Genomic DNA, 24,962 nt, shown 5'->3' on the forward strand with positions numbered 1-24,962 from the left:
AAAACCCCGGTGTTTGGTTAATGTCCTGCCTGTTGGCTGATTGTTTTTTTTTTTTTTTTTTTTTGCGGTTTGTGTTCAAACTGCCTCTCCGTGGCTCTCCGCCACCACTTCCCAGCAGCGGAGGAGACTGCGAACGTCGGGGGGAAAAAAAGCATAAATGAATTGATTCTGGGTGTAACCTAATACATTTTGCAACACAATCCCACTACATTTCTTGCCTGGTGATTGCCCAACTGCACCACCAGGACTTGTTTTTCGGAGTCAAAAGGCCTCCCCCCCCCCCCCTCGTGTGAAATCACCGAGCTCTCGGGCTGTTTTTCTTCAAGTCTGTTCTCCAAATCTGTGATTTAAAAAAAAAAAAAAAAAATCTATAAAAAAAACTCTACAAGGCTGGCTCCAAAGCCAGACTCTTGGTGTTATATTTACAAGGACACGGTAATATCCACTAAAATCTAAGCTGTATATAGCCATTTCCTGAAAACTTTCCACAGGCATATGACCTCTACCTTCAGAGCGAGGCCACAAACCTCTGTGGGCTCCAGAAAAACGGAAATTGCATTCTAAGATTGATTGGCCAAATCCCTTTAATTATTCTGATTTTTACAATTGGACATGAATGGACTGTTAGACTGACAAACAGAGAATTGAGAATGTTTAGCTACTAGCGACTCACGGGGGGGGGAAAGAGTGGAAATGTTTGAATGAACTAAATTTCTAAAACAATTCCATTCAGTTACTCGAATTGCAGCACATTCTCTATTGGAGGGAAATTCCTGAATCAAATTCCAAGGCTTTATCTGAGTGTTAATTACAATTTTTTAAAAAACTATTTGCAACCTCAGTCCTCGATTTAGATTTCTCCCTTATCTTTTCAGCTACAAGCATAAGATATGGAGTATACTATGAAATATGCCCACAATATCTGTGTGTAACTGCTTCTGACAGGTCTGCCTGTAAGACTCAAGAAACGCTTTATCTGAAAGCTTGTTTTCCCGAACCAAAATTATTTAAGAAATTAATTAGGCTACATACAGGGAATTGCAATGGCAAGTATCTTTTAATATGCAATGGGTCATTTTGAAAAGGCTTCTCGTCAAATCATTTCTGCCTTAACAATAATATGTGATATTTCCAAATAAAAACCCCTTCTCCTCGTGGAATAATAAACTTCCATACTGCATACGTCCGCTTCCCATGTAAACACTTCCAGCCAGGAATTTTTTTTCTTTTTAAATGGGTAAGCAGCTACTTTTACGATGATGTCACATTGATAGAATTTCAGGGAGCAGTGTGACTGTACGAATTTATCTTCAATTACACGACACACTGCCAACTGATATTTTAATTCCCTAAAGCGCAAGAATGGCTCACACCACAGCTATGCAGTTCTGCCCATGACAAAATTACAAGGACACTTTACAGCATTTACTGCCACTTACTGCAGTTTAAGAGGCTCGTTCTGCAGATAATCAGGTCAAATAATGCAATAGAATAATGTACAAGTCGGCAGCATGTTAAGCCAGCAATATAATTATTACAGTTTTTACGGTAGCTTAAATACACTGTGCCATTTGGTCTAAAGCTCATTATGTTCCCTGGGAACAGATCTCAGAAAACGTCAGATTTGCGCAATGCTGTGCAATGTAGCAACATAAAACAATCACTATGTGGCTCCCTTTTTCATTATTATAACAACAGCGAAAAAGCTCCCACATTTGCTGAATCATTAATGAAGCCAGTGTTTGGTTTATTGGTTCTTTTTTGGTTGTTGTTGTTGTTGTTATTATAATATAATTAATAATGTTGGTTTACATCCTGAGGAACATCAAATGTCAGGCACCTCATTCAACAGCTAGAAATCTTGTTGAGCTGCTAATTAGTAGAGTCAGGTGTGCCAAATTAGGGTTGAAATGAAAACCTACAGGACTGTAGATCTCCAGGAACAGGGTTGGTCACCACTGACATAAAAATGTCTTACTCAGACTCGTGTCTGCGCAAGTTTGGCTTGTGGGCTGCAGTAGTTGGAGCACCTGGTGCCACCACGTGTTTTGGAGGAGAAGGTGTGCCCGTCTACGCTCTCCCTCATTGGCCGCAGAGGCTGGAACATGAGCGTGGCTGTACATGATTGGGTGTTCCAAACTGGCGAGTTTCCAGGCTTTCCCAGATGAAAACATTAACTGCAGGCAAATTAATCCATCATCACACCACATTCAGCATCCCATTAGCGACCAACGTAAAAGTGACAAACGACTTCCGTTTACTGCTCACTTCCACTTCAACAGTAAACTTTCCCAGGGGGAAATGATAACTCTGCAGACATTGACTCCATCACGGGTACAAAGCTGTCCATTTTGCTCAGGTGAGCTGTCCTACTCAACAAATTACATCGTCGGTGTCAGTAGAGTGCCCAGCGGCTGCACGTGATGCGTTCGCTAAAAATTGCGTAGTTCTGTTCCAGGCCGGCGCCTGTTTCTAATCACAGCTGTGGCTGAGAACGGCCTGTTTTCATGGAACAAGTCTGAGGGTGCCAGGCGTTGTTTTTCGTAGCTGATGCTCTTAAACTAATATTGTCCCAATAAAAGTTAGCACTTGGATTTCCACTCTAAAATTGAGGAGCCGTGTTGCTACGTCGCCAAAGCCCCCTCTCCTCAGCCCATTATTTCCGTTTGTGCGGCATTTTGTCGTAAGCGCAGTATTTCCTCATTCATCAATTAGTGAACTTAAATGGGAATATTTGGGTACAATAAGCTCTTTTACAAAAGGTTCAGATGTTATTTTAGACCTTTAATAAAACTAAAAATTTCTAAATTCCGGCTTGTGTGTGTAATGAGGTTTCGCAGGAAGCTACAACAACACGCCGTGCTCGTGCTAGGAAATAATCTCGAGCACAATGAGACCGGGGGTTGCCATGCAAAAGAAATGCAGCCCTCCATTCACCTCAGCCGCATAGCTCCACAGAGCAGCAGTCGCCAATTTCATAGGAACGCAGATTTAATATCAATGGGAACCTTTTGTTAGCTTAATTTTTTTTCTTCAAACAAACGAGCGCTCAACTTTCCGTCTTGTTATTTTTCTTGTGCATGAAATACGGCCGCGTGCGCCGCACTCAGGATGAGGATTCCGCCGAACTTGATTCATTTCATGAATGAACGCTATGTGGAATTCCTCTCGCGCTACACACGGAGATAAAAATCTTTTCCGGTGTGCTGCTAAAACCATCATATTTTTGGCTTTTATAGCATGAGCTCAAAAAAAATTATGCACGTCAAAATGAAAATAAGCGCATATTCATCTTTGCAATAACAAAACAAAAAGTTAAAATATGCTAAATAAATTAAATAAAATTCAGGGCTTGTTATTCTTAAGCAATGCTCAGATGATAAAGCCCGTCACATTTGCAATATGACCTGGAGTCACGCGTTTCCCCAGATATTAACAATCAGATTTATCTTCCTCTCATTATTTCTGCTGCACACCCCGTATTTCACCGAGCCGGTGGATTTGAACGCCCCAAGGCAGCCTTCGCCTCCTGACCTCGGCAGCCTGGCAGTCACCGTATTTTCATTGGCCGCGGAATCAAACGACTTCGTCGAAATGCGCACAGGTACAAAAAAAAAAGAAATGTGTTGAGTGCGTCTAGACAGTCGAGGTCAGGGCCCGTGGAGGTGAATTGGCGATGGAGAGAGGCATTGTGCATTATCAGACGGCTCTGGAGAAGTGTCTCACCCTGACAAGTGTTATCCCATTAATCTAAAGGAAGCTGAATGTCTTCTGAGGACGCAAGTTTGTGAGTCTGTCTAGGTGTAGCGGCCGCCTGAATGTATTTCCATTATTAAAATGCCTTGGGAGGAAATGCTTTTTTTTTGGTCTTTGTCTTTCTTTGAGTGCTTGGTGGTTGGTTGTTACATAAATTAACATTAACTCCCTTTCTGCGCAGGGATATAGGGGCGCCTATGTAGGGGGGAAGATTTAGGATGATTCCAAGGATCCCTGACTGACAGGGGCTCTCAAAAAATTGTACTGTGCTGGGATGGGATGGGATGGGACGGCCTAGGGTGGGGGGCAGTTAGAGACATTTCCTTGGGGGGCCCCTTCAGGGAAATGCAGAGTTTTTGGTTTTGGGAGGAGGGGAGTTGGCAGACTTTACACAGTGCCTACGCACGCTTTCATCAGGCTCATTGCCATATCTACAAATATGGCGGAGTGTGGCAATAGTTGGCTGCAAGACCCGCCTAAATTGTACTTCCTGACAGATACAATCACTGTTTCATGAGGGGGCCATTTCAGACCAGAGAGATATATATACGCCATGCCAAGTCAACTTAAGTGCAAAACTGACTGCGCAGATTCGGCAGTTGGCACAGACCTGTATGCGTAACCGGTGGTTACGTGCAGGCGAGCGGGGATACATGCACGATGAGGACGGTGTGTTCCATGTCAGCCCACGTGAGACCAGTGCAATGGAGTTACACGCATTTTGTTTGTACGCATTTTTGGCCCAATTTAGACTCTGAAGATGTTAGGCACCTGGCTTAAGAATTTGTGGCCAAGTAAAAGTTACACATGCTTTCTAAAAGCAGGTATATGAGCCATTACCTTACAATACAGGCATTTAGCAGACACCCTGCAACCTTTAGGTTACAAGACCAACTCCTCACTCATTATACTAAACTGCCACACTACCTTGAACCCACCATGCTCACCTGCTTACCTATCTTCAGTATTGGGAAGCGCTTCCTTGTGTTCTCTGGAAAAATTGCATCCGTTCAGGTTAACCGCACGCCCACGTGTGGACAGAAATACTGGCACTGAAATTCAGATCTTAAATAATGAAGCCGCAAGCCATGAAGAAATAAGCTGGATCTGAATGCCCGCTTTTTAAACAGGCCTAACTTCAAAATGAGCCAAAAACTGCTTAAGCAGATGCGCGTGAACTTCACGGGCTGAATAGGACCCTAAATGGACTTACAAGCCGTCAGGCAACATGTTTGCAAATCGAAAAAAGTGACAAGAATAAAGTGGAAGGCGGGGTTCAACAAAAATTGATTAAATTTTTTAAAAAGCCAATACAAGAATGCGACCACTGTTTTAAATCTTTACATCATATCCTAAACAGCGTACACTGCTATATCAGTGTTTTAACAAAACAAAATATTTGGCAAACTAAAGCATTTTTGCGATCCCGATGGGCAGCTAGCGTGATGGCCGCGTGCGTGTCACTCTGCGGCGTCCTTCGTGTGCGCGAGCGAGATTTACGGCCGCGCCCCCCTCCCGGTCCAAGGGCCCGACTGGGTAAATTTGTGTCTGAGAAGCGCGACGCCGCGGCGGTCTCAGCCGTCCCGGGCCGGCGTGAGAGACGTACCGGGGAGCACCGCTAAAGGGGACCCCACGCCGGGCCGGAGTTAGACAAAATGTCACCGGGAGGGGCGGGGGGGCCGGGGGGGGGAGCGCATAAGTCACGTCCCATTGTCTGATCTGTGGCGTCTCGTTAGGCGGCCGCGGTCTCCGGCTGCCAGGGAAAAAAAAGATCAGAACGATCGCCGCACTTCGTCCGGGCCGAATCCGCTCTGGTCTCTGGCCGCGTGAGAACGGACCCCGTCCTCCTCCTTCTCCGCTGCTGTACCGCTCTGCAGTGTCCGTTTACAAATCTGCGGCGTTTTTTTTTTTATTATTTAAAGCTGAAGTTTAATTTCAAGGAGGATTTCATGGCACGTTCTTTCCCATGACGTGAGGCCTGGGTTTTGTGAAAAAATAAATACAGGTCACCTGTTAAATGCGGTGGAGGGTAAACCGTAGAAAGCTATCCATTCGGATTTGTAAATTGAACCTATAGTCGCACATTTGGTGAATTTCTAGGTCGTGGGACGTGCTCCATGATGAATGGCCTTTCCCTTGAAACGGTCCCGAGAAGCGGTACTGCGGTATCAGTTTCAGTGAATTTCTCGGCAACCTGCAGCCGAATGGATTCAGCTCTCCGCCGAGATCTCTAGTTAAGCCAGGCTTCAACGTGATAACGCATGACGCAAAAAGATAACAAAGGCCATGGCGCCGAATGGGGAGGGGGCTTGGGGGGGGGTTAAGACAATTCCAGGGGCCTTGACTGACAGGGGCCCTCAAAAAATATTAGTGCATAGTATTTTCTGCACAAAGGAACCGCAGTAAAATGTCAAGTGTTAATTCAACTCTAACAGAGTACATATGAGTCCATTAGGAACCATATTCACTCAAAGCGTTGATTTAACACTGAATTTCTTTTACTGCGACTACCCTGATGGTCCTCCTCACACATTGGCTATGAAACACTTTGGTGTCCATTTTGGTGCCAAAGGGCATAAGCAACACACACGCTATATACTGATATGACAACAAAAAAATCCTTGGCTATCAGGAATGCCTGTAACAAAAACAAAATTCTATCCAGGCACCAATTAGTGAAATGATTGAAATTCAGCAAAAAAAAATGAGCTAATGTGCCGGTAGCCATGGGAGCAAACACAGGGCATTCTCCTCAGCTTCCCAACAGCATTCCACAACGCTGCAGACTGGAACGTCGCCATTTCACCTGGCACCTGTCACTCAAACACTTCATCCTCAGAAAAAGGGCCATCCAGCGTGGACTCAATTATAACACACACGACCTACGTGTAAGTTCCACTGCTGCGAGTATCCTAGTGGTTCACAGGGCTTTCTCCGAAAAGCACCTTGCTTCACACTTACAAAAAAACACAATGGCTTGTATTCAATCAACATTTGTCCTTAACTTTTGATTACATTACAACCCAGTTTAGCAGGTTGGCTTCAGTGACTGCTGAACTCACCAAAACGTGTCTGTGAAGAGTAAAAAATGCATTGTTTTTCGATAGCAAAAGTTCAAAACAGACATTGATTGAATCCCAGCCTTTGTCTAGATTGGCTCTTTTTTCCCCTGTTTCGATCCCTGGGGGGGGGGTTTGTGGAGCACAGATGCCACCCCCCCTCCTGGGGTGCCCGGGGGGTCTGTCTGACCCGTCACGGCCCGGTGCAGCTGCAGCAGAGAGGGAGCCGAACCCGGGGCCAGACCCTCACCGTCTGCCAGCACACCAGGTCCACGAGCGTCCGTCCGCCACAGCCAAATCCGCCCTTTGGTCCCTACATGCCTCCAGTCAAGAATGAGAAATCAAACGTGCAAGTGAAGACCATTCATAAAGCAATCCAGTAAGGGGCTGGCCTATCCAACCTAACCCCACAGCCCCACAAAAAAAAAAAAATATTTAAATGAATTTTATTTTATGGTTATATGCAAGTACCGTGGTTGCTAAAGGTACTCTATGTCTGTTTTTTCAGAAGCTTACGATACACACAGTAGGCTACTGTAGTTTGATTCCCTTCCTTCAGTCCAAAAGTAAAACAGCCTTTAAGGTAAACAGCAAAAAAAAAAAGAAAATATGAATAAAAACTATCGCTTATTGTGTCATTTCGACTCGTAGCAACAGTTACCGTAAGCTCACCATTCCAAACATGGAGTGGCCAGTGTGAGAGTAACGTGCTGCATCTCAAAGACACGAAGAGCTTCCGCTTTCATGAAGACGTTCGTTCGCGAGCACACAAAGCAACAGTTTGTCCCGGTCGTGCCCTGCCGGGCATCTCCAGTGCCAGAGGATGGGAAGCCATCTTGAAGGGTGACTAATTTTGACTGACAGGGAGCCAAAGATCAAAGGCTCCCCAGTCCTGGAGGCGCAGCGGTCGCGGTTGTAGTCGGGGCCACGGATTCTTTTTTTTCTTTTTTTTAACCCCGCGTCCTCCGCGGATGAATTAGATCATTTCCCCTACACTCCGACAGCTCGATAAGCAGGAACTAGGAGTCGGCCTGTCGCATTAACGGAACTTTTCCCACAGGGGGGTCGTGGACACATTATTGACAAAGACATCGCAGCTTTTTAGGCCCATCGGGCTAAAAAGGGTGAACACTCTGTAATTAACTTAACCCGTGTGTTGCTATAAACAAACAACAGTAAGCAACAAGTAGGTATTGTGGGGAAGAATGCTTCGCCATCAGGACTATCCCAACGATTTCCGCATGTCCTAAGGCCCACGGGATGTTTGAGTCTGTAACACTGAGTAAAATACAGCGTGTGATTCTATCCCCTGAAAGCAGTGTTTTTAGACAGGTTACTGTCATTCGGTTGTGTGGTTTATGAAGCCCAAAGGAAAAGAGTATACTTGCCCTGAGAAGACTCTCCAGGAATTACAGTACAGAAAGCGGCAATGGCAGGGATTTTGGGGCCCCATGGAAAGATCTCATATTGGGCCCCACCACCGTAGGCTACCCCATCGCCTGCATAATTTTGAGGGCCCCTGCCAGTCAGGGCCCTTAGAATTGTCCTGCCCCCCCATGTGACAGCACTCATTTCCATTGAACTTTATGGCAAAACCAGGAGAGAACAAGGCTAAAGAAAAACAGCCCCTTATCCCAAGAAACACAGAAGTAGGAAATGAATCCCTGAGACAGACCACCATGTAAAAATCAAGTCTCCTTTTCTTATATCATACTTCCTCCAGTCCAGTGGATATTTTGAGATTAAATTGAACAACCACAAAAGCGTGGGCTCAGCTGTAATATCAACATTCACCCTGCTGCTGTCAAGGAAAAGAGAGATCCCTTTTTCAGCCCGAATACCAGGACTATACAGCACCATAATTCCAAAGATCATTTACTTTTAAATAGCAAATACTGCATACATTTGTCATTGTTTACACACTAACTGAATAGTCCAGCAGTTTTTAGTTTGTTTTTTAGCCACGCCAAATGTGGAGGAGATTTGGTTCAGCAAAAATGGCTATAATCAATCAACATTATATAGGACTGTAATCAATTTACCTCTGGAAATAATGTCCGTTAGAAGTTGTAAGGATGCCATGAGTTACTAGCTGTGAGCATGAATGGCTGAGCTACCACCCTTCCCAACTGTCATCCGTCTCCGTCATAAGTACGTATCAATATATTTTTGTGATATTATCTTGTGAAATAAAATCTGTCCTCTGGAAAAAAAAGGTTAGGGTTGGTCAAGAGCCCGTCCTCTTTCACTTCTAAAAACGCGAAACACACTTTGTCCTTGGGCGTCTTCGAGTTACTGGTAAACCGCCACAAGCCACAAATTCTTGTGGCCATACACCCGCTGGTAATCAAGTCAGTGCAGTGAAAGAGACTTAAGAACAAAAACAGAAGAACATAGCGACTGACGATCATCGCCATTAATCCAGCCATTAGCAACAGGAACGATTTGGCGCGATCGTTCCATTGATTGCGCGATGGTCCAGCTGGGCCCACGCTCAGGAGGCCCTTGACGTGATTGATGAAGGCGCACCCAAGATGAAAGGCCAACTGTGCTTTCTACACGTGACTGTACAGCCAATAAAAACCGGGAAGGTCAAATACAAACAACAGACCAGCCAATAATTTACTTGCTCCTGCTGAAGCCCGGCATGTAGTAGCCTAAGTGACAGTTACTGATGCCTTTCCTAAATAGTAGGTTCAAAGCCAAGCTTTACTGACCTGCCCCAAAAAAGAGAAGCTTGGAAAGAAGAGCAATCGGGTAACAGTAGAACTTTTACATTACTCACTCCTTTCTATGGGCAAACACTCGAGAACCGTTTACTTTCACCGCACAAGTCCCCTAAATGAGCATGTGTGTAAAATGTTCCCTCAAATGCCTTTTCAAAACAGTCTCCCCTCAACAGTTTAGTTTTAGGAGACCAAAATGAACGAGCTGAACATAAACAGGAAACAAAATCATCAATCACGTGTTCATGCGGTCAAACGTGACCTCACGGTAGCTTATAACTACTCCCAATTTCAGGGCAAATTTGATTTCGGTTTTTGGTTCGCCCCTTCATTATTCCAAGGAAATGATAAGTGTGTTTATTTAAACCAGAATGATGCGTCTTAGTCATATTGCGAATTCCATTTTTGCCCAATATAACTGTCCTCATAAATACAGCCAATTTAATTAACGGTTTCATATTGTTATTTGTATATTATGAATGGGCGCATAACCAAGGCAGCAGATGTTCTATTTACATTCTTTACGCTCATGGCTGAAACGCGGATCAGGTCTGTTGCCATGGCGGCAAACATAGGAATGGCGCTTGTACCCTCTGGTCTTTGATCATTTTTTGGTGGGAGCACATTTAAAATAGTAATTGTCCATACATATCTTTCAGAGGCCACGCAGTTAAAAGTGATTCCTTCGGTCTCGAGCTATTCCAGAATTTTTGTATGTGGAATTAATTTAATTGAATGCAATTATTTTTACAATGAACTATGATGACAGATTGAGCCATAAAACAAATAACATGAAAAAACTTTTAAATGGAAGAATCATACAGAATGCTTAATTACTAAATTTAAAAACACCAAACCAAATACAGCATATTGGTTGCTATCTGTCACCATGTCTCTTAACATTAGTGGAGACACAAATTTATTTCGATGAGCAAACTAGTTCAGAGTAATGTTCCCTCTTGATGGTGCACGAATGAAATGCCGCAGTTGAGTCAAGCAGCAGTTTGCTCCGCAGTTATGCACTGGTAAGTGTGTGCCTGGTGGTGACACGGGAGCTTAATGTTAAACTAATATTAAGGAGAGCAATATTGGCGCGCTTAATGTTGGCAGCAGTGAAGGTCCGTGCGTTCGTTGTTTTCCTGCACGTGATTGGCGAGCAGGGTCTTCGAGGCAATTCTGATAGCTGGGAGTGAATGGGAGCCTAGCCGCAGGGCATCTTCAATCAAGAGCTTGAGTCATATTAATGACCATAATGAAAAACTGAGAGACTCGAGAGCGCGGCCTCTAAGAACGTTTCATTTTACTGTAATCATAACAGGATGGTTCTTTCACCACACAATGACTTCCATCACGCTAAGATGCCGTTTTAAAACCTCAAGTTATTTAAAAATAAGTACCCACATTTAATTGTTTAACTTAGAGCACGAGAGCAGACTGTATTTCATAACCCGAAGACGTTTTACTTAAAATAAAGGAAAAAAGAAACGGTAAATGGGGTCGGCTAGCATTGACATGCAACTCGCTAATTTCCTTGCCAAAGCTCATTTATGGCCTGAAGTTACAACTCAATCTGTGCGCGTGATTTATGACGGAGTGGACACGATGTGAGAAGAGATATTGTTCTCTTTGTTGCGGTTGACACATTTGAAAATGCTCTCAAGCTAATTCTCAGCATCTTAAATGCATTAGATGCAATTTATCATTCTAATGAACATCGCACGGAGTGTCATTAAGTCTATAATTAGCATTAACATATGACTTAATGACAAAATTTATGTTTTTAAATAATGCAGTAGAGTGTGTTTTACCACAATGGACAGAAGAGAACTGGAAAGAGGGAGGAAGAATGCGACTTCATAATCCAAGTAATAACAGACAGCATGGACATAAATCATAACGTCTTCAACTACCATGTTTAATTCCTCTCATGTGTATGCAAAAAGACATACTGAAGCGATCATGAATTTGCAACTGAAAATTGGGCGCATAAACAAGTGGTGACCGAGGCTAGATGCAACAGTAACCTATGCTGATTCCTTGGAACGCATGATAGTCTCTTTCTACCTTCATCTTCCATGAATCAACCATATTAAATACAAAAGCAAAATATTAAAGCAAACAGGAGGTTGGACACTTCTGTAGAAATTGCGCCTTAAAAAAAATTAATCCTTATTAAGTCGGTAGGCCCATTTCATTTTAATTCCGTGCAAAGTCGCCTACCGACAGATTTACTCCTGTTGCATTTGCTCATTTCTGAATGGACGCGAGGATCACGCGAAAATGGGAACAGTAATCCGGTATACAAGTTGGAGACCGCTGGCTGTTCGGTTATCTGGGACAACCGCATTGAGAGCGCGAGCCCCACTGAGACCATCTAGCCCGCCTCGGACCTCCGCTATTTATTAACATCATTTCTTGGCACGGGCTTTAATTAACAAACCGCTCACACCACCGACCAGCTACAGCGCGAGCAGGAATAGCAAAGTTCTTTTTTCAAGGTGCCTTAGAGATGCCATTGATTAGTTCGATTGAGGATGAAGGAATTATGTGACCCGCAGTTAATTTGAATTCCTCCGCCACATAGGTTTTTTTTTCCTCCATCAAAAGAGTGTGGAGTACCACGGCTTAATGGCTTCGCCTGCCCGCTGCTTCACAATAAAATACAGGGAGAAGTGCTGGCCGTGCTTGATTTATCCTTTGAGATTCGCCAGTAACAGTGTCAAAGTGGCAAGGTCTTGGGAATTCTAACGCAGATTTAAGACACATACAAGCGCGAAGTGAAAAGAAGCCTCCAGTGGGTTGGGAGGCAGAGGCGGTATTTAATGGTATACACTGACCCAAGCGGCCCAGCTTGTTGCCACCTCCCGCTGGAGCTGCCCGTCTTTCACAGGACTGTCATTGTGTTGCGGAGCTGCAGACACGAAAACAAAAAAACAGAGGAGGGTTAGACCGTTCCCCTTGGCAGAGGTCAGGTACAGAATACCGCGAGTAAAATCAAATGGACCCCCGCAGAGTATCGTCACACAAACAGTTGTTGAATGGGTATTTTCCGCTACATCAAAACCAGACCAGTGTTTCCCGAACTTGTTTGTCACACTTTGCTGGAGAAACACAAATAGAAATGTATACACATGGAAGAGGAAAAGTCTACTTTGTCAAGAGAATGAGAAAAATATGTTCTTTCCGTATAGACTACTTAATGATGAATTACTGAAATGAATTTACTTGCCGTAAGTAGAGCCAATTGATCCGTTGAGTTGGATGATTAATTCACGTGATGATAGCATATCATAGACATTGAACATAATAGCGTAGGAAGGGAAACGCTTGGATAATTTCACAAAACATTTAAATCCAAGCAAATGAACCAATGCTGCGTTATCGTAGCCTCATTACTGCTTCTAAAACATTTCAAATACTTAGGGTGAAAATGTTTAGTCTATCCATTGTTGGAACAGAAAAGTTCCCCTGTGAATCGCCAGGTGGTTCTTCAGGTCGACTTTTAAATACGCATAACATGCAACACTGTTTGTTTCTCGAAGATACATTTAGGGGAAGTAACAGCACATAACAACAACAACAACAACATAATAATAATAATATTGCATAGAGACTATTAACAATTGTTCACCATCACCAAGGCTATGGCTGAGGGAATTACTGGTTATTCATGCTTTCCATAAAAAATATTTTTAAACGTGTTCTTGAAACTGCTCGGCCTATCATAAGCCTCCTCGCGGAGCCCTTCTTATGGTGGGCTGGGCTGTTGTGGGAAATTCAGAAGGGTGATGTAAAAAGTTCACAGTACATTGTTGTCAGGTGCGGGTGATGGTGAGGGAGAAGTAGGCTAGTACCACACGGTAATCCGTTACAGTTGGATTCCGTCCATTAAGTTTAGGGTCAAGTTTGTCAAGTGAAAACATCCACTAACAGGTTCGCACTCGGCTTGTGGGCTGGCTCGTCGCGTTTTAGATGGCTAATTTTCTCTTCGCGTCTTCCAGTGGAAGCGGTGTACTGTAGCGAACGCTCCCGTTGGCCAGCAGTGGTAGACGTCAGCATCTTTCATTGCTTCACCATTACCTCTCGGCTTCTGGCGGTAAGAAGAAACAAGTGTATCAACTATCTGGACTATACGCTGAAGTTGAGCGCAACCCGCCCGTGTCCATTGGCTCCATTTAACAGCAACCGAGAATCAACCAACGAAAACCGTGGAAATAAACAGTCGCCTCTAGTAGCGATTAACTTTTGCGCGAGGTAAATTTCTTTTTGGGCACCTTAATCTGGGTTTTGTTGCATCAGTTTTTGCTACGCTGACTGTGGGTGCCTTGCGTGTCCAAGCACAGAGACGCCACGCGTTGGAGATATTAAAGGATGGCAGTGGCATTCGCATTTCTGACGCAGTTGTTCTTGTGTTTGATCAACACCGAGCTGTGGACAGCGGCATCAGAGCGAACGGCGAAAAGTGCTCTGGACAGCGACGAGTCGCCAGTTCACCAACCCACTGACGCCTCTGCTCTGGATATGGTTTCAGTACACATGTACAGACTTTATGACAAATACAACCGAGAACTCAACCGTCCGAGAGATGGAAATACTGTCAGGAGTTTCAAGGCTAACCCAGGTGGGTATTTCTTTTATGTTCCTTTATTTTGCTTATCTTAATTACTTCTGATTGCGACTGCAACACAAAAGCTCCCCTGCAACGATTGCAATTAAGAAGCCATTGATTGTAGCCTTTGCGACCGCGGTGGATACTGGCTTCCTTATCGAATAGCCTACCTAACGCGTTGAAGTTTGAGAAGCGAATTATATTTGCTGGCGTTCTTTTGGAGTGTGAAACGCACCAATATTAAAATAGGCATTGTTTACATTGATGAAAATACCAAGGATATGTTCCGTCACTAACTGTTCATTAGTCGTCTGCCTTTATGATGGAATATGTAGACAGCATCGGCGCACAGTGAAGAACTACAGTCTACACATTCTGAACTGGGACTATGCCCCCGCTGGAGTACAAGAGAAGGACAAGGGTCTCAACCTTTTTTAGTTTCCACAAATCATCCCCTCTTTTGCCCTTTAAATCTCTCTCTCTCTCTCGTGTAGCAACACTTGTGATACTAAAACACGACTGTCTCATTAATAATAATAATAATAATAATAACAACAATAAATACCAGTCATTATTATTATTATTATTTGTATTGTTATATTTACAATGCACCAATGGACACTATGCAGGCAAATAGTGATGTCTTTTGCGTAAATGTTTCTAATATAACTGCACAAACGGTGTGAAATCAATTAAGTATATCCTAGTGAAGTTTCCCGATTAAAGTGAAATCAGGAAACGTACCCGTGATTGACACAGTCAGGATCCTCTCAAGGCATTGTGGGAACGAGAGGACCCACGCTGTGACAGATACAGTTCGTTGTCATATCAGATGTGGCGGCAGGATCGCTGTCTCCAGACACAGCTTTGCCATGGGCTCCAAACAAGCTAAAGAATTCCGCGCACTTCAGAGAGTTCAGCGCAGCTGTCCCGCTGCAAAAACAACGGGGTTATGAGATGGCAGCGCCGAGGTATATGATAGTATGATAGTTTTATTTTTCGCTGTGTGTTTTGACTAGATTTAAAGCGCGCGCCGCAGTCGATGAGCGCCACAGAGGCGGTCACAGTTGGATTTTTATTGTTGGGCCGTGTTTTCCTAAGGCTGACTGGCCTCAGCTTTTTACCGCATGAACTCAGCTTTTTACAATGCCCAGGCTGCTAGATAATGACGTTTCGTCGTATATTAATTGCAGGAATAACATGATCACTGAAAGGAATTCTTTTGAGTTTCCACAACGTGAAACCGCTTGATTGGAGCTCTTCCGTATTAATGCCGTCAGACATTATTAGAGGCTCGTGAAAACTCCGCCAGGGAGAGTTCAGTAAGCGCTTCCATATGCCTCCGGCTGAAAGAGAAGTAATGCATCTCCTGTTTCTTTCCCCTGACATCCTGTGTCATATAAATGTAATAAAGGCTTCTTCTTCTTCAGGCCCAAATAAGTTACAATTCACGTTCATTTCAGTGGTTTACTCTTTTCGTTCTCTTCCCCGACAGAAATCGTGGAGCAGAAGATCTTGTACCATTTCAACCTGACCTCCATGCAGGACTCCGAGGTCATGCTCGCCGCGACCTTCCACTTCTTCTTCGACAAGCGTCCGAGGCAGCAGAGGTCGGGGCTCTGCAAGCGCTTCAGGAGTCCCTCCTGCCGCCTCCAGCACCTCCACCAGCCCCCCTCCCTGCGCCTCCTCTTCCGAGGGGCGTCCCCCAACGCGGCGCTGGGGCCTCTGCTGGGGAACGTCACCGCGTTCCCCCACCGGCGGGGGGACTGGCAGGTGAAGGACGTGACGCAGGTCGTCAAGGGCGCCCGGGCTGACGGCCAGCTTTTGATGACGGCCGAGTTCGATTTCGGCGGGAAGCACCCGAGGTACCGGGAGCGCCCGTCTCCGCACAGCCTGCCGTACGTGCTGGTGTACGCCAACGACCTGTCCATATCCGAGCCCAACAGCGTGGCGGCCACCTTGCAGAGGTACGACCCGTCCCCGGGGAAGGAGGAGCAGGAGGAGGGGGAGGAGGAGGAGGAGCCCGCGCCTCCCGCCAACTCGCCCCCCGGCCTGCGAGTCAGACGGGACGCGGGCTCCCGGGACCCCATCCAGAACAACGAGCTCCCGGAGGTGGTGGAGTACCGCGCGTTTAAGGACCAGGAGCTGTGGGACAGCACCTACTTGCCGCAGAAGCCCAAGCCCGTGAGGAAGGAGCGGAGGCGCAAGGGCCAGGAGAACGGCGACGGGCCGGGCGGGTCCCAGATCCTCCGCTTCGACGAGAGGACGATGAAGAAGGCCCGGCGGAGGCAGGGGAACGAGCCGCGCCTCTGCTCCAGGAGGTACCTCAAGGTGGACTTCGCCGACATCGGCTGGAGCGAGTGGGTCCTCTCCCCCAAATCGTTCGACAGTTACTACTGCGCCGGGACCTGCGAATTCCCCATGTCCAAGGTTAGAACGTCCCGCCGGGTATCGTTACCGTGGCCACACGCTCGGTGTTGTAAATTAAACGGGATGGGTGCTGAAATGTTTAAAGATTACTTTTGTGAAACATCGTTTGGGCCTTTGTAACCACTTGTTATAAATGGTTCCGCAAAGACTTAGTTGGTTGCGCTACTCATTTAGGAGACCAAGTTTGAAGTAGAAAATGGTGCTCTGGAAAAAGCTTCGATTAAATTTAATAGTCTCATTTCAAGACGGTTCATTAAGATTAAGAACAACAAATCACAACTCACAATAGAGTCATTCAGCAGATGTTTTTTTTTAGCAAAAGCAACTTTGAAAAGTGCATTTCACACAGCAAAAAATACTGCAAGAGCTAGAGATGCACCACCAAAAAGGATGTGTTAATATCAAACATACTTTGGTGCAACTACTTTTGTGTTACTTTCAACACATTTTGTGACAAAGTTACAACTTTTGTGTCACAAATATACAGTTTGTGTCTTACAAATGTGTTGAAAGTAACATCACATTGCATTTATTTGGCAGATGCTTTTATCCAAAGCAACGTTCAATAATAACATCGGATAAGATACAATTCTCATTAAGAATCAGTTATCCATAGCTCAGTAGATCACGTCTAGTTCATGCAGTAAGCATAGGCTGAGTCAGTACAGTTATGGCAAGTCAAAAAATGTTATGCTTATATTAATCAACAAGCAACCCAAAATGTGTTGTCCTTAAACTAGACATGTTAGATAATGACATATTCAGTGTTGTTTTTAAACACATCTATTTTGACTGTGCGGGCACAGTCATATACGTGCCTTTGCCAAGGTGGATGCCTCAAGGGTGCAGTTCCTCCCTCAGGATGCAAAAATATTAATTATTGTGTTAGCAGTTAGATATGTTTTCTCACAGGCCTAATTTAATTAACCATGAACCACTGGCTCCAGAACTTAATGGTACATTTTATGTAAATAAATAAAAAGCAACATTTTCCTGAATGCTATGCAAACAACATAATTTCATCAGGGCCTGAGATATTTTTGACTTGTTATACACACAAGATAATCAGGATTAATATAATTTGTCCAGTTGCTTTTTTTCCTCTTCATTTTTAATCTGGGGGGGGGTTGTTTGCATAAAATAACTTTTTTCGCTTTAGTCCTATTTTGTGAAAATTTCAGAGAAGTATGCCATTGTCATACATGTAAACAGCTTTACATGTTGTATCGCTGATTTGATAATGATGAATTTTTTTTTTTAATGTGGAATTCTCAGAATGTTTTAGGGTAAAGTGAAAGATAATTCCACTAACCGCGGTGTGTTGTGCACCGATTCTCTCGTCTCTCCGCTGGAGCAGGTCGTCCGGCCGTCCAACCACGCGACCATCCAGAGCATCGTGAGGGCGGTGGGGATCGTCCCGGGGGTCCCGGGACCCTGCTGTGTTCCCGACAAGATGAGCCCCCTGAGCGTGCTGTTCCTGGACGAGAACAAAAACGCCGTGTTGAAGATTTACCCCGGCATGTCAGTGGAGACGTGTGCCTGCAGATAAGAATGTTTCAACAAAAAAAGAAAGAAAAGGAAAAAGAAAAAAAAAAGAAAGAAAAGAGGGGGGAAAAAAAAGACAGTGGGATTTGGATGTATAGACCACTGGCGGAAATGGCGACTTTTTTCACCAGGAGCTGAACCAATCGGCAGGCAGCCCGTATTCAGCCAAGCCAAGGACTGAGGCTATACACAAACTTATAAACTGCAAATTTGTTGAACTTCTTGCCCTTTTGCTTTCTGGACCAGAGGTTGCCCGCCATTTCTCAGTTCAGAATTCTCTTTCAGTTCACTATGTGTACGTTATAACATTGCGGTTTACTTCAAGAGCTGGTTTATACATTTACTGAACAAGTGTTAAATGTGTTGCAATTTGGCTACTAATGGGACATTTACTATTTTTTTTTTAAACTTATTGAACGGATGAGAAACAAACAGAAAGATTTCGGGTTTTGTCATTTTAAACAGCACTTGGGTTAGCAGGCAAGGGAGTGGTTGTCATTACCGTGAAAATTTTAACATAAAATCCAGGCAGCAAATCTGAATATCCAAGATAAATAGTTTTTACACTTTAATTTAAAGACAGTTTCAGAGTAATAGCTGGAATGCTTATTCCCAATTTACTAACTATGAATATGTGTTTTTAATTATCGTTTAATGTATGTATTATCTGTTTGACACCAGTAAATATAGTAATTTAAGGAAAGGTCAAAGGTATTTTTGGCTGAAAAATGCAATGAAACCACAATCATACCTTTGGCTTCTACCATCCCATTGGCTCATTGCAGAGTGAGAAATAAACTCTAATATCAGTGATATCAAATTTAGTCAGTTCTGTGATTTATTTTTTTAAGTCAGAAAAGTCAAGAAAATTGTTTTGTTAATTTAAAGTTGCCCAAAAGTTTTTATTCACACTGTGCATATCGTATACAGTATATTTCATTGTGGGTTTGCTTGTTTTGTTCTGCAGAACATTATCTACTGTGTCACTACTAAAAGTATCATATTTGAAGAAAATAAAATTATTATTGAGGTGGTCAGAACTGAAAGTAGGTCTACAGCTGTTTAATTTTAATTTTTAAAACTATTTTAATGTTCACAATATGGTACTCTGTCTATGAAATGAAATATTTTTCTATACGTGCGTGTTTGTATTTTACCTGTTGCAATTTGCAAATATATTTAGCAGCTGGTGTGTCTGAAGCTCTGTAAATGTTTTTGTTTTAAATTATGAAGTAGTCATTAGTTCAAGAATAAAACTTAAATAAGCCACATTTGTAGGCGACCATGTCATTGAACTGAAACCTACCCCCCCCCCCCAGCTAATAATGTTTGTGGGCCACTGCAAGTACTGGCACCATCAGTATTCAATACCCATCACCAGCTGGCCAGAAACCAAGGATTCTCAACAGTACAAGACACCAGACAGCCATGCACTGCTTTAAATAGTTTCTATTTTCCTTTTATGACTTATTTATACACATGAAATAGCAACTGTCATGTGCACAACAGTCAAAGCTTATAAAAGAGGAGGTGCTCTCGGTATGGGACCATGCATACAACAAAAATATATGCTCAGTCTCTACACAGAGACTACCCAAAGTAAACACTGTGGAGTGCGCATACAAAATAAAGTTTCTTTTATATTGTGAAGTGTATACGTACGTCATAAGCTTGTTTTGGTGGATTTAATCAGCTCCTAGGACAGCCAGTGATGGTCAGGTTTAATGTGGGTTTGTGGAATTCTGACAGTTGGTAGGATTCAGTGTTTGTCTATGAAGCCCCCCCCCCCCCCCTTTTCAAACAGCTGATCAAAAACAACTCGCATTTGAAACACAAAGTTATAGCCAAATGTGGATTGAAGCTGTATAATGTGTCGAGTCGAGTCCAGTGCTATTGTAGTGCATCTGCCCGATGTCAGCTATCTGGCCAATGTTGAGACACAAAATGATCGAAAGGGATCACACACTTCATTGGATTACTTACTTCAGACCCAGTCATCTTCAGATGAAGAGCACAGTACAAACTCAAGGGATCTGCAATTTTGCCAAGCAAAGCCTGGTAAGACTTAACTTTTAACAGGTGGTACAGGTGACTGATTGACACAGTTTTGGTTGTCCGTGTTTGAAAATGCAACAGCATGCATTCTAACAAGGAAAATTATAAACTGGGAAACTATGACAACAGACACCTCCAGAGTACGCTACATTATCATGTAGAGTGGTCTGAATCTCAGTTTTTGTCTATAGATAAATATAGCAAGGAATGTGTCAGCCCATGACCTTGCATAGTGAGGCAGCTGTGCAGTATTCACTGTTCTCAAAAAAAACAATTGTTTGGTAATCTTCCCAAGATAACAAACCTTAAACAAGCCATCCTGTTTACTGTAGACCCAGCTGCCAAGAGCAAGCAGTTTCATAAACCAGAGCAGAAATTCTGTTCCTCGAACCCGTGCTGTGTGCGCCCATATGCTGGGAGGTTTTCCAGAGGAGAGCGAATCATTTGTTGGATCTCGGTCTAAAAAGACGCTGGCTTCGATCCCACTGCGGTTAGGTTTGATGGTGTCCACAGTGGGCCTAGTGTATGCAACCCATTTCACCAGCTTTTATTCCAGTGTAGAAAAACTGGCGTTTCTGCAGGAGCTGCTTTCAGGAGGCCAGTTTGCAGGAAACCAGGAGGAGTGTCTAGTCTACATCACCCGAATTCATCAGGGTACCTGCACTGCAAAGTCGGGGTACCACAGGTGACCAACAGAAGCGCAGGTACAGTAACTATAAGCCTCACCGACCTGGAATGCATAACAGGTGGAGTTCCTGTCAGCTCACTTGGCTGGGTGCTATAACCAAAGTAGCCAAAATCCCCCCAAAAATAATAATAAAAAAGACGGCTTCAGCAATATTGGAATTATCTTTTCATCATCCTCATTGATTACTGAAAAGAATGTACAACATCTCACCAAAAAAATGTAAAATAATTTTTGATGAATTTAAAGTAATCACAAGCTAACTAAGAGGCATTTGCAGGAGGCTGTTCCGTATGTTTAAAGCACCACTCCTCCCTCAAAGTGTAGTAAATTTAGAGTGAAAACTCGATTCCGTGCTGCTGGACGGCGCGTCCCGTTAAGGCGCTGTTCGCGCACACAAACCGCTCCGGTACTGTGCTCTGGGTTTGAGTCTGTACTATGGCAGGCAGCCCTGTGCACAACTGGCTCTAGAATTACCCAGAGATGGGAGTGGATTCGGCTGGCTGGGATTACAGCGTCTGGAGCCAGATGCGGCCGACCAGTTACCACTGGGCACTGCTAATTACGACCACAGTAAAGAGTTCTGCGATAAAATTAGGTTCTGTAAAAAAAATAATACCTGGAAAATTGATGCAGAGTAGAGAGAGAGAGAGAGAAAGGGGGGAGGGAGAGAGGCAGTGATGGATAGTGAGAGAGAGAGACAGAAAGACAGACAGTGAAAGAGAGAGACAGAAAGAGATGGACATTGTGAGAGAGAGGGAGATGAACGAATAGTGAAAGAGAGACAGACAGTGAGAGACAGCTAGTGAAAGAGAGAGAGACAGAGAGAGATGGACAGTAAGAGAGAGAGACAGAGAAAAACGGACAGTGGGAGGGAGGGAGGGAGAGAGAGTGTAATGATTGTCCCACTTATCCTCGTAAATCTGTTCATCCAGTTTGAAGGGGTTATCCTTTATTTGCTCCGAACACACATTAGGCTAATTAGGCTAATGCTCAGTCTCGTTTGGAAAGGCAAACATTCCAGGAGCGAAGCCAAAATAAACGTTTTCCACAAAAATAGATCACGCATGTAATGAGCACGGCAGCTTTAAATTAAATCCTCAATTTGTAGGTTTACACACTAATTACATCAAGAATTTAAAACTTGGGAAGGCCAGGATGAACATGTGCACAACTATCATAACAAGATAAATATAAACTGCATATTGGAAGTAGGCTAAAATAAAATGCTCAAATTGAGTGGCTAACCTTCCAAACTGGTCAGAAATGGCAGAAATTACAATATTTTTCAATATTTGATTAAACTTTTAACTATTATTCATCAAACAAGTGTTTGTGCTTTTTTTGTTGCAACACTTCAAGAATATACGCATCTTGTCTTGGTTTTGTGGCAGCACCATTAACCCACCAAGCAACCTGATACACTCACATAAAATGCATTTCCAACAATATGGAGAAATGCTGTCCAAAATTCCAGCTGTCTTGAATGTACTTTTTTTACATTCACGATGGAAATTTGGTCTCCATTCATATTCATGAACATAAATCACATTCCCTGACTGCAAAGACACTGAGCTTTTAAACAGTAGGAGGGAATTACAGAAAGTTTAAGAGATTCTCCGAAACAGTTGTGTTTAATTTTTGTGCCAGTGCCTCACGATCTTTACTGAAGTGCAGCTTCCAGTTTGACTGGGTATATATTGGCAGTTGTTTACTATCAGTTACCATAGCACTGGTATAATGACCATTGGCATGACCTGTAGCTACTTAAATTTGGCTCTAACAAAAGAATGCAGTCCATCCATTTCAAACCAGACATTTTAGAATGAACTGAAATATGAAACGTGTAATTGTATCTACTTTTTTGTGTTCCAGCACGGCTAATAAATGCATTGTAAGGTTGTAATAAAAGAAAGTGTTGAGTGACGCGACATTTGTCAGACTTGAATAGCAATTCAATTCTATAGCAATTCTCTAACAGCCAATAACTTACATTATTATAGCTCCCTTGTACCGCGTAAAGATAGCCTTTCAAACGTAACCAGAAACAAATGTCATTTATCACAGCGCAGAGATAACTCCGTCCCCAAGATCTGTACCAAATTATAGCTCCATGTTAAGGATAATTCAAAGTGCAAACCTGCGGAAAATACGTTGTGAAAAGGATAAGTATTCAGAATTTAAAAAATAATAATAAAAAACCTTTGATTATGTGATTTCCCATCATATGTGTGACAGTACATTGACTCTTTTAAAAGCATGTCAACATATTCCGGATATTGATCAGAATACTACAAAATTGCCGTTGCATTTCCTCCACAAGACACACTGTGACATGGTATTCACAGTGCAATTTAAGGCTAAGAGAAATTGTTTCATAAGCAGTTTTTTTTCATTCGCCATCGACCCACGCTTAAAACTTATGATAACAAGTCTGCCAGACGGATCTGTTCATGACGTTCCTTGGCCATCGCGCGGTCCTAACCAGCCAGCCCAACTGGTCGCGCGGCATTATTGCAGCGCGTCTGGACCCAACTTCAAGGATACCCTTGAAGTTGGGTTTTCTGTCCTGCGGAGATACTCTCCGCGGCTCTGTATTCCGTTTCCAACGGTCCCCGGTCCACCTCAAAACCACAGGCAGCAATGGGACCTGTGTCAGTGGTAATCAGCACAGGAGGGCGAAATACCCCCGAGCGGATCCGCAGCTCTCCGGGGAACTGCTTTAATATTCAAATTGCGTTTAGAATTCTACAGAATTCATTCGTTCAGACAAAGAGCATTTACAGGACTACCCAAGGACAATATTTAGGTTTCCAACTGAAGGCAGATAAATTAATGGCGAATGGCTTGGGAAAACACATCGTTGTAAAAGTACAAAAGATTTTCTGTGCGCTTATGAAAGAGCTTTTTCCTCCTCTGGTGATTAATGTCAAAGATCTAGCCCTCGTTCCCTTAATTGCGAAAATATTGTTTCGAAGAGATAAAATCGCGGGTCTAAATGAAACTTGTGTTTGCTCTGGGGATAACACCGTGTTTGATTTTGATTCGAGTGGCCGTCGGCTGCGGAGAGAGCATGAACGTCGTTGTGGGGTCAAAACCTTAACATTTCCGTGAAACTTGGTTTGGCCTCGTGCTCTGTGCTCGCCTCATTTACCTGCCACAATGAGCCTATTAAGCAAACTGTTGTATTTAGTTGTCCCAGTGCTCTCGGTGTATTTTTAGAGAAGACTACAAATATACTAATTATTTAAAACATCGGATGATGGAAACCATGTTCAATAGTTTATATTGCTGATTGAAAGTGATTATTAGTTGATTTATAAAGCAATAATAAACGTTTTTTTCTACGGAATGAAAAAAGCAGCTACAACTGGTTTCTGCTAAAAAGAAAAAGAAAAGAAAATGTAGGCCCATAGTAAAAGTCTCGCGTCGATCTGCCACACTAGACTGCGGGTAGAACGTTGAAAACGTTTGGAAATTTATTTAGGCTAAATCGTGAGCAGAGAGCGCACTCTACAGGTGTGTGTGAGTGAAGTTTTACTCCGGAGGTTGTTATTACACCGTTAGGCTATTCAGTCATTTATATTATTTATGGACCTTAAGACATAAATTCTCTTCTCTCCACCATTACAACATTATTAAAGATCAAAGTAAATCTATCCAATTACTTTTGGTGCCCCCCCCGAAAAGAGGGGTCTATCTATGAAAGAGCTGAAATTCCTACAGGGGTCACCAGACATGGATGTAAATGCCCTTAAATTAAAGCTGACACTCTGCAATTTAACCTCATATTCATCGTTTCATTTCAAATCGAATGTGCTGGAGGACAGAGCCGGATCAACAAAAATGGTGTCACTGTCCAAATATTTACGAACGACACTGCATAGCCAGATGCCCATACATCCCTGTCCTAAGAAAAAAAAAATGTTGTCAGCTTTTAGTCTAATTGATTTCCAGCACAATTACCTAAATTGGTTTCGGCCACAGGATGATCCTCTTTTCCATTTTAATGCCGAACGTCCCACGACTGACGCATTTAACAAGGCCATTCCATTCCCAGGATGAGGAACCTCTGTCCCGTTGGCCCTACAGAACAG

The 24,962-nt window shown here is 43.4% G+C and overlaps 1 protein-coding gene across 1 annotated transcript; it reads left to right on the forward strand.

The window, feature by feature from the left end:
* Window positions 1–12,903: 12,903 nt before the first annotated feature.
* gdf10a (growth differentiation factor 10a) lies at window positions 12,904–19,392 on the forward strand. The gene is made up of 3 exons (XM_064318422.1): window positions 12,904–14,162; window positions 15,646–16,580; window positions 17,938–19,392. Exons 1-3 carry the CDS (start codon window positions 13,913–13,915, stop codon window positions 18,127–18,129), a joined length of 1,377 nt encoding a protein of 458 aa, XP_064174492.1. The 5' UTR covers window positions 12,904–13,912; the 3' UTR covers window positions 18,130–19,392.
* The last annotated feature ends 5,570 nt before the right edge of the window (window positions 19,393–24,962 follow it).

This window comes from Anguilla rostrata, chromosome 18 (genome assembly GCF_018555375.3).
Source record: "Anguilla rostrata isolate EN2019 chromosome 18, ASM1855537v3, whole genome shotgun sequence".
NCBI classification, from domain to species: Eukaryota; Metazoa; Chordata; class Actinopteri; order Anguilliformes; family Anguillidae; genus Anguilla; species Anguilla rostrata.